At 39.5% G+C, this 19855-nt stretch overlaps 1 protein-coding gene across 2 annotated transcripts; it reads left to right on the forward strand.

Annotated features, from left to right (window-relative positions):
* Positions 1-14543: 14543 nt before the first annotated feature.
* ikzf5 (IKAROS family zinc finger 5) lies at positions 14544-18311 on the forward strand. Of its 2 annotated transcripts, none has more exons than XM_080868325.1 (4): positions 14544-15121; positions 15293-15459; positions 16199-16375; positions 16452-18311. In XM_080868325.1, exons 2-4 carry the CDS (start codon positions 15327-15329, stop codon positions 17414-17416), a joined length of 1275 nt encoding a protein of 424 aa, XP_080724451.1. In that variant the 5' UTR covers positions 14544-15121; positions 15293-15326; the 3' UTR covers positions 17417-18311. The 2 variants fall into 2 exon arrangements, with proteins under 2 accessions (XP_080724451.1, XP_080724452.1); XM_080868326.1 differs by having other exon boundaries at positions 14545-15121; positions 16202-16375.
* The last annotated feature ends 1544 nt before the right edge of the window (positions 18312-19855 follow it).

Below are 19855 nucleotides of genomic sequence, written 5' to 3' on the forward strand. Positions count from 1 at the left end.
TTCAGGCAGCACTTGGTTGAATTTTGTTGCTTCTTGTGTAAACAGAACACAACACGTATGAAGATGACAGCTCTTTTGGCAAATGTTTTTATGTCACACGAGGCCATAATATTCGATATATGTGTGTCGACTCTCTTTTAGAAATAATCAAAAAGCATGTTGCTTAGCACCTTATGAACAGATGTGGGCACACAGAAGATATATTCTCCTTTTTATCCTTGCTGCTATCATTTTATCTACATTTTATCACCCTTTCCCTTTCTTTATTGTTCCTCAGCAGAGATGATGACCTCTGTAAGGTTTGGATGGAAACAGTCATAGGAGTGATGTAGTCCTTTTTCTCCATTATGAGCAGCTTCATCTGAGCCCTCAGGCACACAGGCTCAATGTCCATCCTCTGTACCTCCAGAAACTCTGCCCTGGATTGTAAGCTTTTACCTAGGCAGCCTGTATGTGTCATTACAACTCGGTAATCTGGAGAGGGTAGCAAAAAAGTTCTCATCAGTGTCAGCCTGAGATATAGATATGGGCCGGGTAACAAATGGCCAAATGCACAGGCAACAGAGCAGACCATCAATAAAGCAATTTCTTGTGTCATAACAGCCACGCTTTTCCTAAAGCCAACCTTTCAAAACTTTTCCCTCTGCAAATCGCTGCAGCCCCACCATTAGAGTCCTGCCTTGTGAATTTAATGGATTCCGTACAAATAATATTCCACCATAATGGAAAAGGTTGAAGTCACTGAAGACAGATGAAGTCATAAACACGTATAATTGAGAATCAAAGACCGATAAATTTTAAACTGCTATCCATTTTCTCTTTTTAGATGATGATCTATGTCAGTGCAGCGGCAGGAGAATGGAAGAGATTATGGGGGAAAATTATAACAATAAATTTTCTAAACATACACCTTGATTATGCTTCGATTTTTTGGAAGGGTAGAGGGTGAGAGAGGGGGTTAGAAAGAAGGCTGGGATTGCTAAAAGCTTGCCGGCTAAATGGCACCATAAAATAGGTTCCCTGCTCTTTTGCCTGCAGAGAGAAGGCATGCCTGGAGGTGTGATTCCCCCCACCCGCCCCCTCCCTAAATGGGGGAAATGAATTGTGTAATTTATTGCAAACGTGCACACAGTGAGATTAGATCAGCATATCCCATCAAAGGAACAACAATCAATCAGCCTATAGTTAACAGCTTGAAACACATAAACCAGGGCACCTAATGGCTTTCCAATTTAACAGATTGATAGACTTATCCAGTCCTAAGGGATGAATTAAGAAAACCGGGTACTTTCACACAGGCACAGGCACTTTTGACAGAACCTTTTACCCCTCTAGTTTACTTACAATCGTTACTTCTGAGTATAGAGATAAGGTTAACCTGGAATTTAAGACAAAGTTAGTTTTCCCTCTTTTTTCTCCCCCTTTCTATTTGAGAAAGCACAGCAGAGCTGATTTGTTATTCAGATGAGGCGGGAGTGGAAGTGTGTCAGATGTGGAGAATGGGCTCATTTTAATGACCTGATTATCGTGGGTCATTTGGAACTGTGAAATCAAGGGAGCTATTGAAAGCCACTTAACAATATCTAAATGTGGCCCGGGCGACCCACTCAACCAAGGATGTAGTTTTTTAAAAAAGGAACTTGTTTGTCTCATATCTTATTAATCACGTAATTGATTGATTGCAAAATATGGTAAAAGATTAGTTAGACATTTTGTGAAATTTGCTGCTTTACATTCTTGCTGAGAGTTCATTAAAAAAGCATTTATACAACACTTGTGTGTCTGTATGAGAACACAGAGAAAAAGCTAGGCTGGCTTTCTCCAAAGGTTAACCCCCCCCCAAAAAAAAAAAATTCGTAGAGCAGATTTCATTGAAAATCCTCAACACTTAAAAAGAAAAAGGAAATTTGTGAGAGTGTGTATAATTCAGTAAAAGTTATTTGTTAACTGCTGCATGAGGCTTCAGTAATTTTTGCTATTTCCTGACTAGACATAGTTTGATCTCCAGTAAAACTAATTAGCTGCAGCTTCAGTTCAATTCACTTTTATTTACATTTTATATTTTATTTACATACCGAATCACAACAACAGTCATTTCAAGCTCCTCAACATGTTTTATATTGCAATACTATAATAGAGAGAAAACTCCAACAGTCAAACTGACCTCATTTGAGCAACCACTTGGCGACAGTGGGAAGAAAAAACTCCCTTTTAACACGAAGAAACATTCAACAGAACCAGGCTCAGGGAGGGGTAGCCATCTGCCGACCGGTTGGGGGTGAGGGGATGAAGACGGGTCAAGATCAAGATACACACTTTGGAGGAGAGCCAGAGATGAATAATAACTAAGCATTAAATGCACAGACGTGTAAACACATAGTGAGGGGAAAAGAAACACTAACTAACGACTGATTCACTGTTACTTAATCCAGGCCTAACTACAAGCTTTATCAGAAAAGAAGGCTTTAAGCCTAATCTTGAAAGTAGAGAGGGTGTCCATCTCCCAAATCCAAACTGGGAGCTGGTTCTACAGCAGAGGGAAGACTCTGCTTCCCATTCTACTTTTAAATACTTTATTGGAACCACAAGTAAACCAGTAGTCAGGGACTGCTCTGTTGGGATCATCTATCCATTCGCTTATCCTTTTTCAGGGTCACGGGGAGTGCTGGAGCCTATCCCAGCTGTCATATGGCAAGAGGCGAGATGCACCCTGGACAGATCGCTAGTCTGTCACAGGGCTAACACACAGAGACAGACAACCATTTGCGCTCACATTCACACCTATGGGCAATTTGGATTAATCAATCCCCACAAACTTGACTGCATGTCTTTGGACGGTGGGAGGAAGCCGGAGTATCTGGAGGGAACACAAACACGGGGAGAACATGCAAACTCCACACAGAAAGACCCCGGCCTGATGGTGGAATTGAACTCAGGACCTTCTTGCTGTGCGGCGGCAGTGCTAACCACCGGGCTGCCTTTTGGGATCGTCTAGTATTATTCTTTCGTCAAGATAAGATGGGGCTGATTATTCAAGACTTTGAATGTAAGGAGAAGGATTTGCTTCTTGCTCCAGCTTCACATGTAATCTAAAAAATGTTTTAAAAAGACATTTGGAGCAGGATATGCCAAACTTTTCCAATTTATACAGGCACTGGGAGGTTATGGGGCATTTTGTACACATAGTCTGCCTGATGACTATATGTTCAGCAACTTTGTAATATTAGTAGACCAAGTGAGTAGTTCAGCAGATACTAGAGCAAACCTTTACTGCAAAATCTTAACTGAACCAATTGTACTGAGTTATCCTTGTAATTTACTGAATGAGTAGCTTTCTGGAAGTCTGTCTGAATCAGTGGCTTAATTCAAAAAGCCTACCTCTACAATGAGCATCAGATAGCAGAGACATATGCAGATAAGGTTAACTGGCTGTACTGTCCTCTAAAGAGCTTGGCTACACACCCAGAGAACTTGTGTAATGCACTGTCAGCGTCACCATATTATCTTGTCCCCATCCACAGAGACAGCTGATCTCTCTGTGTCACTGCATAATTGAAGAGTTGTTGGTATCAAGGATGTGATCCTGACAGGGATGAGAAAGTGTCACCTTAGACCTCGACAAGCAGAGCAGCGGAACCACCTCAAGTGAGCCCAGAAACACAGACAGAGTGCACTCACAGGCCAGACATAGCTGACTATCTCCCCACGACTTCAGTCAGACTGCCACAGAAGCCAGTGGCCCGTAAGAAATACATGTAACTGATGTGTGCGCTCCAGTGTAATGAGAGAGACCGCCGCATTAAAGACTCACCAGTGCTTCTTCGTAGAATTAAGGAGGCACTTCAGAAAATGGATTGAGATTCAGCTCATGGGTTGGGAATGAGCCAAAATTGATTACTGATGGATCAATAAATTGGGTAATGAATAAAAGCCCATTACTAACCAATCAAAACTAACAGCAGTTTAACTGCCTCTTTGTCTCTGCTTTTCCATCAGCTCTAGTGGAAAACCTGCAGCTCTCTGACACATAGGGGGATGGATGCTCCAAAACTGAAGAGGATAACTGGGGAAATAACAAAAACAGAACAGGAGCAAGACTATTAAACTCAATGAAAATCTCACTTTTCCAGGTCAAAGAACAAAAAAACGTGTTTTTCTACTAGACACTAATGCTCATATCTTCCCTGTGGGCGAAGCTTTGCTGACCCTCTTGGTTGGTTTGTGAGTATAGCAAGGAGTATATGATCACGAACAGGGCTCAAATACAAATTCCCCCTCCCCATAACAGACAGTAATTGGTGTTTGTTTGCTCTCTCTTCTCCTTCTCTTGTCATGTTTTGGTAACAAGTGCTATTGCTGTCAACTGATTAGTATGTGTCCTCTGCCTCTTACAGCAGCTTTCAGGACTGCCTAATGACAGGTAATTTCAACAAAGACAAGAGAGGCCTGCACATACACATATATGAATTTGAACATATGCAGAGTAAGTTTATGTACTATGTGGACACCCTTGTCTTTTGCTACAAAAGGACCTCGTTTAATGTTTGGATTTACATTAGAAATACATAAATACATAAATAAATACATTTGAAGATGAAAAAAAGTATAACATATAAGTTAACTTAGTTACTCATTATAACACTTTTTTGTTTTCTGCACTCAGTTCGAGTCTCAAAGGGTTTGTTTTACTTTCATGTGTTGTTGTATGGGCTAATTTTCAAAATAAAATACATTTTGAGGAAGAATTTAATAAGAATAAGAAGAGTTTTAAGTGGGTATAAAATATTTTTGCTTTATTTAAAAGGTTGATAAGTAAGGGCTTTAGTGTCTATACAAATAAAGACATATATATAGTACATATACAGATACATCATATAATGTAGATAATAGAATTTTGCATTTGTCCTATACCAATCGTTAATGGGCCTCTCAAAATTGCTCTCTTCATATGTCAAGTATTCAGACCAAGCCTTGACAACTCTATCTTCCTCACATCTTAACACATGCCAAAGTCCTCAGGGCACCCAGGAAAATTAACCATTTAATAGCAATAAATAACAGAGTCTGACTCAAGGGGACTTCAAATCACTTTCTCTGTTAGGCACAAACACACAATGAGTAGCCTCACATAGCTGCTTAACACCAAAAAATTCAATCAAATGTTTTATGACTGAGATAGAAGAGCATATGTAACACATTTTTTTTCCTCCATTTATGCAGACAACAACACAAGACATGTTTATAATACGCACTGTATTGCTAAATTGTGCACTCTGTTGTTTGGTTGGGAGGCATAAAAGCAAATCGACAATAAGAAAAAAAGCTGTTGATATACAAAGCTTACTTTCATGTAACTGCACAAATTTATTTAAATACTTGGGCAGAAATCACACTTCAATTATACATATAAATGTTTTATTTTTATTTGTATTATTACATGCATTTTTGTCATCAATGAATGCATCAGAAATATAAAATATTAAAAGACAGGGAATTATGTGAACTTTTCAGATGTTTAAATAGATTTTGTTAATAACTGTTGTATAAATTCACATAAATAACATAAATGAAAGCAAATTTTTCTTTTTGTATTTTTTATTTTAGTATTTGTGTATTTACATAAGTAAAAGATAACGCTTGCGTCAACATTCGTTGGCCTGAAGGAATTGCGTAACCTGTTTGTTGAATCTGTGCTATTTCAGGCTCTTGGCTGAGCACTCCCACATTGATCCTTTTTTTCAGTTACAAATATATATTTCTTACTTCTTTCCTTTTTCCCTCTTTGACAGTGTATGCAGTCATTACGCCTTGTATCAGTCAAAATGGAACATTGATTATTTGTAAAAACATAAGTGCAAATCAAATCAACAGTGCATAGGGAGAACTGCCTACCTGTGCACACGCTGGAAAAAGGGGGCAGTTATTGACCAATTGATTTGATGTGAAGGAGGGGCATTCTTTTTCCCCACAGTGGAAAAACCTTGACTGTAAGGCTAGCAATCACTCCACCACCTTACCTCCAACTACAACCACCTCTAATACCCAACTGTGTCCTCAATCTCCCATCCAATGGGCCCAAGTATGCAACTTTTCCGTCAGCACGTTATGTATTTGGCTTTCTATTTCACTTTAATAGGGGAGAAATTGGCAACATATTCTTTTACAGCCCCCTGGCACCATTAGAAAGCCTGCTGTCATTTGGATTATTTATGAAAAACTATTTCATGCTTACTTACATTTGCCGCTTATTTTCCCCCAGTGTGACCTGCAGCAGATTTAGTTCCATTTTGAAAGCCTTAAAGCCAATTCTTTATGTCTGCAGGTCAGCCTTCTCGATTGAGTCAAGATTGAAATACCAGTGTGTAGTGGGAAAGGTATGGCAAGAGGAAACCAATAGTCTTTTATTGTGTAGGGGGCTATAGCAAAGAGAAAAGGAAGGGGGATACTGAAGGAGGTGAAACGATAGAGGGGTAAGAGCGGGGGGGGGGGATTTAGGCAGATATAGAATTGGAGACACCTGCAGAAATAAGAGGCAATGCAATGGTGAAAGCTGAGGAATGAATGCCACACAAACACCAAGCTGCTCTGCTCTGCTCTGGAGCAGCAAAGACAACAAAGACCGGACAAGAACTGAGTCAGCAAACTGAAGAAAGTAAAACCAGAAAAGACATAAAAAGAAAGTGGTCTTAAATCTCTGGGTTTTTATACTTCATCCAAAAACATGTCAAATACCATTCCAAGCACAGTGTTTTACAAGGCCTACAATGATAAACTTTACCGGGGCGTTTTGTTTGTGTTTTTCTCCCCCGTGTTTCTGTAATCTGTACTCATATTCTTGTCTATACAAGAAAATTGGTAATCTTTGTTTTTCAACATATCAAATGAATCAAAATAAACTTCCCCACTAAGGAGCTCGACAGGGCAGGACAAAGCAGTCACACTCTCCTTAGGAGCATGCATCTATACTCATAATCCCATACTGTATGAGATGGGGTCTTTCACTCCCCATTGAGCACAGGCGTGCACACACACACACACTTTTGATCTGGGCTTGGCCTGGGCTTTATACAGCGACCTTAATAAACTGCGGTGTGGCTGAGCAGGTTTGTCACTGTCACAGGTAAATTATGTAATTAATGAGGGTGTAGTGGATTGGATAGGAGCTGGGGTGTTAGATTTTAAACACCTCTCCAGCTGACTGCGTTTGGGGAGGCCCAGCTGGACACAGCCAGCAGATCGATACGGGGTCAGGGGTCAGTCAACCCTCCTATTATGGCCAAGGTAGCTCCCATCATCATCTGGCTAACGATGCCTGGAGGAGGTCCAGTAATGGAGTCACTGCAGAGAGCAGCTTTTGGAGCATCAAACTGAGAATGGTTTGGTTTCAACTTCCTGCCTACGAGATTTGCTAGCACTGTTAAAAAAACTTCACCATGTTTGGCAAGTTTCATGTTATGTTACTAAGAAGTAGCAGGAATAATTATGTTTGCGTAGTGAATGCAGTTTCCTTTATGTTAAATGTGTTATGTGAGAAAATATGAGGGATTTTTTTTTATGTGCTTGACACAGAAAAACTACAATATTGGTAAAAATAAAATAAAAGACCATAGTGTTTGCCATCTATTGAATCATGGGATCCTTGTCTTTCTGAAAATAGTTTACTAATATTTTTTTTTTATTTCATTTTATTTTATTTTAGATGACTGTTCGAGTTCCCCACTATTAAAGAATTTTGAGAGTTTTTCCTTTTCCATGCTTCACTGTGCTACCAAATTTATCTTTGTGGTTTTTGTGTAATCTTGTGTAATCTTGCTGAAAAACCACACATGAAGCACTGAATAGGTACCACCGCCGTGGGGCAAAAGACAGTCCCATCAGCCCATTAGCCTCTGGCTAATGTCAGAAAAGAACAAAGTAAACAGCAGGGGATCATGGGAAACTGGTCAGACTGGTTTAATCAATAATTTTAAGCCTATTGACTCTGCTCATTACGTTACACTTTTTGTAATGATGAATATTGTCAAAGCTAGTGGCTGTAAATTAAAATTAAGTGAACCTCTTTCCTCTTATCTTGACATCTTTACTGTTTTTCTAGTTTTAAATTATAAATATATTAAAATTACCCTCAAATTGGATTTGTTTCTGAAACAAATAACATTTCCTTTATTTCAAAGTGTTCTGTTGAACTTTGATATTGTCTGTTTAATCTGTTCGGTTTTGTATAGGATGTCAGTTGTTACATAACACACATGAGTGCAACTCCTTCAGTCCTTTTTCTTTGCCTTTAAGCCAATGAACAACTTCAAGAAGTAAAGTTTTGTACACTAATTATTTTCAAGTATGTATCAACTATGTATCTTTGTGAGATTTAAAAAATAAAAGCATATCACAGATCTGCCTTCAAACGGCTGAAGCCGATTTTATAATCTAGGATGTCCGCTCCTATTAGAGATGTCCATTTCAAAGCTCTACACAGCAGAGATAAGGAAGCAGCTCTAAGCCAGTCACACAAACATTAAAACTCAGTTGATATTTTAAGTGTCCCTCACCTTTCTGGGATCTTTGGGGTTTTTATCCTGTAGGTGCCCGAAGGAATACTGTGGCCAGTTTTGTTCGTGACGTTGATACATTATTAATATTACAGGGGAGCATGGGAAATCGTTTCTGGCCAGATTGCATTTGATCAATATCCTCAAAGGGCAGAAGCCTCATTAATCTAAAACTTCCTTCACATTAGCACAACTGTCCAATTCAGACAACTCTTTACTCAAACTCAATAGCCACTCAGATCCAGGAATACTGGGACCTGCTTTGTTAACAACTTGATATCGATAAATAACAGAGCATTATTCAGGTTTGGGTTTGTTTTTGGTTTTTTGGACAACAGAAATGGGTGAAAAAAAATATTTCTCCTAGGTTTATGTATTTATACACTCAGAATTAAAAAGAGGACAATTTTTCTTGTTATGTCTTATTTTTCATTACACTGGGACTTTGTGTTCTACTTAAAGAGATGGTAGGGGGAATTTATTCATATTCTGTGCTACCTTACAATAATAAATTAGTAAGAAGTTGTTTCATAGCATTAAGACATGATAAATGAAACGGGTAAATGACATGAATATAGTATTTTCAAAGAAAATGTAAAAAATAGCATCAATGTAATTTGAGAGGTAAAACCAACAAAAGTGAACATAAATACTAAAAGTCAAACTGAAATCATGTAACTGCCAATTGAAAGAAGAATAATCAAACTCCTTTTTCATATCAGATAATCTTTTAAGTAGTTTCTAGAGTGAACATGCAGGATATGCTGCGTGACTAGTTCACTAACTGTTGTTGAGCTTTTGATGACTAATCAGGTCAAACAAGCAATATGAAAACTTTACTTTGAGTTATAGGAAACATTAATGTTCAATTTTAAATACAGCAAAATTAATTCATATCCTAATTACTTTAGAAAACAATTAGCAGACTAATTGCTAAAGACATTGGTTAACTGAAGTCTCTTTTTAAGCAGTGTATCACGCATGCTGAGAGTTGACGCTCTGTGTTCCCCATAGGTATTTAAGGATGTGCCAGTGGATGCACTATATTATCTTCCTATGGACAGGCTAATCCATTATCAGTCTTCTTGCAGCAAGAGTGAAACGCTCGTATTAGGGCAACTGTGCGTTCAGAGGCATCATTCAGGACAATGAGCTATAGCAAGAGAGTGACAAGGTAGAAAAATGTCCCCACTTTTCAGGCTGTACAAATGACGTTTGGCCACGATAACTCACAACTGGACACTTCATTTCAAGTTGGGAGCTAGCTGGCCAGTCAAAAGCTATTATACCATCTTCTTTATTTGTGGTCCACGGTTTTGGTAGTGGGACCATCAAATAAATACTGCTAAAATGCCACTTCAGTCAAAAATATTGGCCAATTCTTTCTCGTTCGTGACTGGGTCCGGATGCCAACCTGTTTCTGATGGTATAAACCTTTAAGAGTGAGGTGGTGGGTATGATGGCATCCATCATACTCAGCAACACCATGAGTTAGTGCTGGATACATATGCAAGTGAATGAGACTGACCAATGCTGCCAGTCCCTTGCAGCCTTTCTTTGAGCACAACAGTCAAATGAATTGATTACCAATTTATCATTGGGGGAATTGCTTGCTTAGAGGAATAATCACTCAGCGATAAAGAAGAAATGGCTATGAATACATTTCAAGGATGACAATCTTTGAGGAGTAATAGTATAATTTGTCACTTGTGACAGTCTATTTGATTGTTCTGGATATTTCAGCTCGGTGGAATATTGGACAGAATCACTCCAGTTTGTGAGATTTGGGCTAAGATGTGTGTGAATTTGTCGAGAGGTGCTTTAATACGGTAATAAGGGAGTCAGAAGAACACGCTTAGACTTCCTAAGGTGGCAGCGGCTTTATCACGCATCGCCTCATAAAGTCCCATCATATCTGTTCGCCACTATTATCAAATGGGTGTTTAGTGTGCTTTTGTGTGCCTGTGTGTGGGTGTGTGAAAGAGAGAACACCAGAATGAGTGAACGGCCTCAATTGTGTCCGCGAGCTGTGGGTGATGACATTAAAACACAAAAGGATCGGCACAAAACGTGAGTTGATCCCAGCTCAAGGCGAAAATACTGTAGGATCACAAAGATTGTTGAGGTTTTGTAAGAAAAATAAGCCCATCCTCCCCACTGAACTGAAACATTTCTCTTTTTGTTCATATTCTCTCCTGCAGCCCAGGCAGCTATGGTCAAACTTGGGTCAATAAAGTGTCTGTCTGTCCATTGAATTGCCACATCTATCATAAGATGAAAGTTTGTCTTTAAAGGAGAGATAGAATTCAGTGAGGAGAAAGTGGGACCTTTCTGTGAGGCATGCAGGAAATTAATCAAGGAAATGGGGTTTTTGGTGTGCCTATATCAAATCTAATCTATCCTTTGTCCACATGTAGCTAGCTCCAAGCCTCACCAATCAAGAGCGACACGCTGGTTTTATGAAAAGCCACTTGTTCCCTGCATAATTGGGGGGTCTCACTAAATGGAGGTGGAGGGAGAGGCAGTCTTGTTTGCCCATGTAAAGTGTGATCCAGATAATAGCATTCTCATCAAAGGCGGCAATTACATTCATTACAACAGCGCAAGGCGCGCCTGCAAGGAAATTAAGTGGTGAGAGGAAAGAAAAGCTTAATATATACCTCCTTTATCCTATCCCCCACCTCTTAGTTCTTTTTCAAATGCTCCACGTGGAGCGGGAGACCTCAAGAAAGAAACAGTCTCAGTAGAAGAAGAATAAATCTCGTCAAAGTCCCCCTTCACCTTTCTCCCTCCAAGAGGCTCCCGTCTACCGTTACTATGGCTGCACTTGTCTAGGATTAAAAAGCTTTTCCAGAAGGGTGATCTCTAATGCAGCTCTTACACAAGCCCAACAAATGACACCAAGTCTTAAAAAACTGGTCAAGGCCTTCTCTAAATTAAATTCCAATTTCTTTCAGGAGAGGAAGAGCAAATTAATTGTCCCGTGTGGCATTAAACCACAAACAGCCTGTAAATCAAGCGGTTAAGAGGAGAAGGGAACCTTTTCATTCAGGCCTTTTAAATGTGAATCAGAGTAAGTGGATAACACTGTAGCCTTCTCAAAGGCAGGTGTTATCCCGGCGCAAATTTTACATGTGGCAGACTGTGTATATTCAAACTCACTCATATAAATTAGATTAGTCATGTAAAGGCTTTGAGTTCAAGTCAGACCTTTAGAAAATGTTAAGTATATGAGTGATTGTGATTCAAATAGACCAAAATTTTGATGTAGAATCCATGTGTCTGTTTGTACAATGTTTGACAGTAAGCTTCAACACATCCTTTTACATAGGAAAGTCATATAAAATCACATACCATGTGTAAATGTAAGTCCAAATAAACTCTATTAGAGTAGCACCTGCTGTCAGTCTTATAATACATTGCTCACTGTTGAGCATTGCATTAATGCAAAATTAAGTTTGAACCTTAAGTATTTTTAGACTTAATAAATTACACCTTCAAAGTGAAAGGCCTCATTGGTTCTAACTTTAGGAAATGTTTAGCAGGAAGTACAACACAAGATTATTGCTTCACTAATTGATATGGCAGGAATTAAAAACAAAACTACTGAAACAAATGAGAGCACAGAGAAGTGCGCACTTTGTCTTTTGGTGGCGACAAATCATTGTGGCTGCGTGTAAATTATTCAACAGGATCAGGCCCCAGAGGAAACCTGAGCATAATTAAATTGCAATAAAATAACATTAGTGTGGACAGGCTGTTAGAAGGTGATGTAATTGGCTGCTCCGGTGGTCATGGTTCAACTGATGAGGTCGACTGTCATGTCTTCCGCTGGTCCTGTTCGTGCTGTCCCTGGGACTGGGAGCTGACGCACACTGTAGGGTACTGTACACTGAGCTTCCCGTGCCTGGGCACAGCTTTGAGCTGTAATCTGCGTAAACATGGCGAATAAAATGAACTCTGGACTTGTGAAGATTACTGTGTTTGCTTTGTATGTTGCATCACGTGGAGTACTTTTGTTTAAAAACTGCATGCGGTTAAATGAGAATGGAAAGAACTTATTTCACCACTGAGGCATGTGCACCACCTAGTGTCCAAATTGTTAAACTGTATTTACATGTTTCCAGGCAATAGCACATGCAACCAAATGCACATCAAAAACCATTATATTATCGTGTTTAAATACTCTTACTTCTCTAAAGTGACTCACAGACACACCATACTCCTTATAAAGAATACAGTACTGAGTAACTCATGTTACAAAGGGTTCACCAGCAACAGGTTTACATTACTGCTGCAGTACTAATGGCCTGACAGTAGTTTCAACATGGTAAAAGGATACAGTGGTCTCACTCTACTTTGGTCATTTATTATCTTCTCTTCAGTGGTTCTTCTACAACTTTGACACAAATGGGGGAATGTGATCTTCATTAGGCGCGTACTAGTAAATTATTGATTGTGATGAAACATGAATGAGTCGATAGCTTTTGACAGTATTGCAGTTGCTGTGCCTCATTTGCCTCTTGCGCATAACTGCAAGATGTACATGTGAAAATATGCTTTGACATGGATTTGAATGGACAGGCTATCTTTTAACTTTTTTTTAGCTTATGGCAAGAGATGGGTGATTCATATCAACATGACAGTGTGCTTGAATAACAACTGTACTGGGAAATAACAACACAATTATAGGATTTCTTTTTTTTTAAATCCTAAGCATTTTTAAGTAGCTATCAAGATATCTAAAACAAGATTTTATAGTACTGTGCAAAAGCCTTCAGCTACCTCCAGTTTCTTTGTATTTGTCTTCCAAGTTTCCAGACTTGAATGAGTAATACTTTTTTTTTGTTTAAGCCACCTAACTGACCTATGAGTCATTCATAAAAATCCATTTACCTCAAGGGATAATACAGTATTGGGTCTTCACATAACAGACAACTTAGTAATGACCCAGTTTTAAATTTTATCTTTAGGTACTTACTACCAGCACAGTGTTAAAAACATATCATTTGTTTCTATTTTTTTAGTTGAATCAATCAAAATGCCAAAGATAACACAGTTTGAAAAGCATAAGGTCATTTCCTGGCATATCTTAACATGGTGTGTGTCCTTCAAAAGCAAGGGTCTCCAGCCATCTGTAAAATATGCTAGAGGTTCTGTCATGGTTTGGGGCTGCATTTAAGCCAGTGGTCTGGAGCATCTTCTCAAAATTGATGGAATTATGAATACAGTGGCATCAAATTTTAATCCAGCTTTCAATGTAATTTAGAAAAAGTATGATTGGCAATGGATTAATTTCTTGGCATAACAATAATTCAAAACACGCTGATAGTGCAGTAAAAGAATACACTGAGAAGCAACATTTCCAGCTTACTTCGTTTTTCTAAGTTAAATGACTCAAATAAATTGAGTTGATCAGCTTTTTGAATAAAAAGTACTGGTAACTTACTTAAATTGAGTTCTAATAACAAATTGTTAAAATTTGAGTTCAGTCTACTTAATATTTTTTAATTAAACTCAATATTAGATTTTACAGTGTATCTACATAGAAAAAACACACACATGCACAAAAGAACACTTTCAGTCATGGTTTGGCCTCCTCAGAGCCTGAACCTCAATATTACTGAAGCAGTGTAGGATGATCTTGATAGAGAATGGAACAAAAGGCAAGCAAGCTCGAAAGAAAGACTTTTAATGTCTTTTAAGAAGTCTGGAGAACTATTCCTGGAGACTACTTAAAGAAACTACAAGAGAGCTGGTCTAAGAAAGTTCAAGCTATGGTGAAGAAAGAAGTTAGTCATACCAAATATTGACTTTCAAGATCGTTAGAATTGTACAAACTCTGTTTTTTCCTTATATACTCAAATTCCGTCTATGTTTGCTCTTAATTCAGTAAATTGCTGAACATATTTCACATTTTCCTAGGAATTCTCAGAGAGCCAGAATCATACTGCCTGCACGTCACGTCAAACCGTAAGCTGTTTTCTCCTAAAAAAAAAAAAAAGTACAACTAGCTCGACAAGAAGCTACGGTGGCCTCTTGTATCTGTAACTAACATATCACGCGTTCCTGGGTTTGTTAGAGCTTTATTCGTAGGAACTCTCGTTTTACACCGTAGCTGTGGCAGGAGGGTTTTTGCGGACGAACACAGAGTGAACTTTAACCCTGGTAAAATGGGCTATTGTTTTGATTTAGTAGGCTTCTTTTTCGTGTGAATAATTACTAGTTTGTCGACAGAGGGAAACATTTAATCGCTCCGGTATTATTGAGGATCTAGTTAAGCGTAAATGATGACCAGAAATCCGGGGTAGCTCTTTAACAGAGATGCTTTCTTCAAGATAAGCTAAAGTTAGCTTTTCGGCTAATGTAGCGTAGCGTAGCTTTGGTAACAACATCGCGAAGATGAGGAGCACCGTGTAGGACAGACGGAGCAGACGTCGGAAAGCGGCGATTTCCTGCTTGTCAATCATATTATCCCAGGGTTATCCTGTCTGTGTGTCTGGATTACCACAAAACAGAATTTCAGATCAAACCCATCGAAACATTTAAGTCGTTGTTTTAGCTTTGAAGAGGTGGGTGTGCTTCTTTTAAAATCCGCTAGCTGATGATGGTCATGCTTTGACTTTTTCAAATCCGGTTGTTTTCCTGTAATCTTTTACTTAAACAGTTCAGAAAATTGTTCTTCCGACCTCGCGTGTCTTCTTCTTTGCTGGTCAGTAACACGTGTCTGAACGTCTTTTTAGTGTTGGACCTTTGCATCACTCGCACATTCTTTCGATGGGGGAGGAAAAACCGGACACGCTGGACTTTGTGAAGGATTTTCAGGAGTATCTGAGCCAGCAGACTCAACATGTCAACATGATATCAGGCTCTGTCAGCGGCGTCAAGGAGGCGGATGAGCTGCCAGCGGGTAACAAGAAGCTGTGTTTGTAACGCTCTATTAATTTTGTGTGCTTTGTGGTGAAGTTTGAATCAGGATGAGTCCATCTCAAATCCCCGTAGGCCTTCTGCTCGACCATCTCAGATATGCCTAAAAACCTTATGGTTCAAGGATTGGACATATACAATTATTGCTGTGAAATTTTAGCTTCATTTATTAAATAGTTTTGAAGATTTTTTTTTATATGGCCGACTGACAAGAAAATCACAAAGATTAAAAAAATTAAATTAAATTTTTACTTCTAGTTTGAGCAAATATGACAGGTACTACAAAAGATTAAAAAAAAATACCAGTAGATGTTTCTGTCCATGTAGAACAAAATCTTTGCATTTCCAGATGGTGCTGTATAACTGACAAGGTAATTTTGTTGAATTATTTTGATATTAATTTTTTTTTCAAGACCTACCGCACAAGGACAAGTCCTTCCATTCAGGTGAAGTTTAAATTGTATCAACTCAGCAAGTACCAGTGTAAAATCTGTAAAACAACTATGAGGGATTAGTAATTGATTTCACGTAAGTAGTGCAAAGCCAAGATGCTGTTGACACTGGAAGTCCAATACAAGACCCTAACCCCCTACCCCATCCCAAACCCTAAAACTGCCACAACTGCTGCAGGCAAGCAGGGGTCAGGAAGTTATTGTTATTTTGTATGTATGTATTTATTTATTTTTGGTCTATGTAAAAAATCATTTTAATTTTCCTATAAGCAGACTGCAGTCAGAATGGACTGGATCACCCCTCAGTGGACATGTCATTGGAGGACAACTCAGGGATCCTGGTAGATGGTTTCGAGAGGACCTATGATGGCAAGCTCAAGTGCCGCTACTGCAACTATGCTACCAGAGGCACAGCACGGCTCATTGAACACATTCGAATTCACACAGGTAAGATTAAAACGGCTAATCTCCAGGAGGTAACACTGATGAGATTTTGGTGCTCAGCTTGTTTTCTTTTGAACAGGAGAGAAACCTCACCGCTGCCACCTCTGCCCATTTGCTTCGGCCTACGAGCGTCACCTGGAGGCCCACATGAGATCGCACACTGGCGAGAAGCCTTACAAGTGTGAGCTGTGCTCATTCCGCTGCAGCGATCGTAGCAACTTGTCACACCATCGCCGGAGACGTCACAAACTCCTGCCAATGAAAGGCGCCCGCTCACTGTCCCATAAGAAGATGCTGAGTGTTTTACAGAAAAAAGCCAGTTCATTGGGCTATGGCCGCAGGCTCCTTATCAATTTCAGCCCCCCTTCTATGGTGGTGCACAAGGCTGACAATGTGAACGACTTCTCCCATGAGTTGCCCCACTTACGTCAGGAAACCTATGATAATCAAAGTCGAGCAGGCGAGGACGCTCTCTCCGCAAACCAAAATCACCATCACCATGATATGGTCGTGGATAACCCCCTGAACCAGTTGTCTACTCTGGCAGGCCAGTTGGCCAGTCTCCCCTCAGAGTCCCAGCCCCAGACTCAGCCTTCGATGTCTCCAGGAGCAGAGTCTATCATTGATGAGAAGCCATTCCTCATCCAGCAGCCACACCCTGCCACGGCTCCTGTTGCTGTGACAGCCAATATGGCCCATGCTTCTTCCTCATCCCCAATCCCCCCAGAACCCCGGGCTCCTCCCCACAGTAATTGCAGTCCTGGAGCGGGACCGTGCAGCGAGCACAGTGGGCGCACCAGCACCCCTAGTATCTCCAACAGCCAGCCCAGTACGCCAGCTCCCGGCCTGTCCGCCCCACTTCAGGACCCCCACATGCTGCATCACTGCCAGCACTGTGATATCTACTTCCCTGACAACATCCTCTACACCATTCACATGGGCTGCCATGGCTACGAGAACCCATTCCAGTGCAACATCTGCGGCCACAAGTGCAAGAGCAAGTACGACTTTGCCTGCCACTTTGCACGCGGGCAACACAAGTAATGGATGAATGAGGAAAACTTTAAAAGAACTTTTAATGGACCCCTATGTTTTATTATTTCTATAGTAATATTATTTATTTATCTTTCATTTGGCCTTTATGTAGCCTTGTCTTTGAAAGTTGTACTTAAACAGGAAAATAGCAACATTCAGATGAATTTTGTATAGTTAAAGGTGCCCATTCAAGTGTATTACAAAGGGATGGTCAGTGTTTTTAACAGGTTGAGAATTTATTTGTGACAGCAGTTGCAGTGACATTCACCTATTGATCAGGAAAAAGCTTGACTATGTAGTGAAATGTAAGACACTTTATTCAAGGCTACTAAATTTACCATGTTGGTTTCAATCTTCTTTTTCCTTTGGTATAAAAAAGAAAAAGAACTTTGCTCAAAGTGGACCTTTCCCCCACAGGCAAACGGATCAGATTTTTTCTACAAGGTAAAACCAGTGACTGCTGAATGAATAACTTTCAGCTATTTGGCAGTTTCTTGTAGATGATCTTTTAATGTTGCATTTGGGAATGGAACAGGTGAAACGCTGCAAGAATGAGGCAACATAGGATTTTGAAATTGATACCCTGGGTGTATCCTGCAAAAAATCCCAGCTCCCATCCCAGTGACGTTGACCTTAAGTTCAAGGTCAGACGTCAAGTTTCAAAACTTGAAATTGATGCCATAGAGGCATCTTACAGGATGAGGGGTAACACTGACAGCGCCCAGTGTTCAGTGTTGTATTCACTGAAATCTCTGTAAACAGTACTGCATAATATTTGCTTGCTTGCCAAGAGAGTGAAAGAGGGAAGGTCTACTAGAATATCAAATTTGCATTAACAACATGTCCCTTTCCCAAAATTAGAAAGTTGTAAAAAAAAAAAAAAAAGAAACTCCACACAAATAAATTCTCAATACTCCTGGAGCTTTAACCAAGTATTGCTCTAATATTACTAACTCAGGAGTGACACTGTTGGCCTTGAGGTATCTTTGTTAAGCCGCCTTGTAGAAATTATTTCAGTGCTTGGTGCATTTTTACAATTTCTTTGCAGTGCCTGATATAGTCACTTTCTTGAGTAGATAGAAAGGACTGTTACTTTGAAGATGAATAGATTTATTGTTACACTAGCCTCTTCTTATTGTAACCAACAGACCCAGAACCTTAGGAAAAAAAAGTTTGGCCATTGTAGTTTTCTATGGTAGCCATGATTTATTTTTGATTTTTTGCCAAAATTCTGCTACATGAATGCTGCTAACTAACGTAAGAATCAGTGCCAGCTGTACTATAAAGATGGCATTGAGAGTAAAATCTGGCCAAACTGTGTATCACTGGTTTTTGGTCAGCCAGCTAAGTTGTCAACCTAGACCATATTTGAAGTTGTTGTTTTGAAGTTCCTCCAGAGAGTGCCGTTTCCCGAAATCCATCCTAGTAGCTCCACTTACTTTGTCAGAAGGGTTTTGTGGACCCTTTTAACTGCATCATGTCACTTTCTGACCTTTCGATATTGTATGAAGTCACTTTAATATCCAGTATCTCCATGTTTAGGACAGAATTACAAAGTCTTGTGTCTCATGTGAACACATTCAGAATGGCCACGTAGCACTGGGTTGCCACGTTTTAGCCTCTGTGTTTACACACGCTGAGATTTCCAATTCATCATATTGATCCCAGTGATTTTTCTGAATATTTACTGAGTATTGTATTCTGAATGGTTGGATAGATGTTCAGTGTCGAGCAAAACCGTGCCGCAGTTAAGACTGCTCCTTTAGCGAGATTGTCCTGTGTCTTGGGTACTGTTGTCTGTTGCTTAGCAACATGTGTGAAGAACATAGTTATCTGTTTTTAGGACCACCTTGTTACCTTACTTACCAGTAATGGGGGCATCCAGTAATGACTGCCTTATGTTCTCTCATTGTGTCGTAGGTTCGTAGGTAATCGTGAATGTTTAAGCCTTCTGGCGGTGACATCCCTCTGGGATGGTGAATCATTGTGAGATGGATTAATCTAACTAATTTATAAGTAAAGTGTTTTCTAACTGAGTTGTGGTATGTCTTCTTGTTTTTGTTTCGTTTTTTGTTTGTTTTGTTTTCAAGAACAAAAATCAACCACTGTCCTTTTATTACAGGATGATGACAGTTGACATAATGAACAAAAACACATATTGTCTTTTGATGATGCCTTTATTCATGTAATGCAAGAAAAGGAAAAAAAAGAAAGGGTGGATAATATTCAGTGTTAGAGTGAAGGTGTGAAGAAGAGGGAGAGAAGTGGAGAAGATTTAAGTTTCTTTCTGCTCATCATTCGCATCTTCCTTTTTCTCAGGGTCTAGAAATAAAAAAAAAAGTAAGTAATAGTCAGATACTTTGTTCACTTTTTGTTCTTCTAGCACAAGAATTCAAAACAAAGTACAAAGTCGCACTTACCTAAAAGGTGAATGGGACCCACAACCAG

This window comes from Rhamphochromis sp. 'chilingali' (genome assembly GCF_963969265.1).
Source record: "Rhamphochromis sp. 'chilingali' genome assembly, chromosome: 20".
In the NCBI taxonomy this organism is placed as follows: Eukaryota; Metazoa; Chordata; class Actinopteri; order Cichliformes; family Cichlidae; genus Rhamphochromis; species Rhamphochromis sp. 'chilingali'.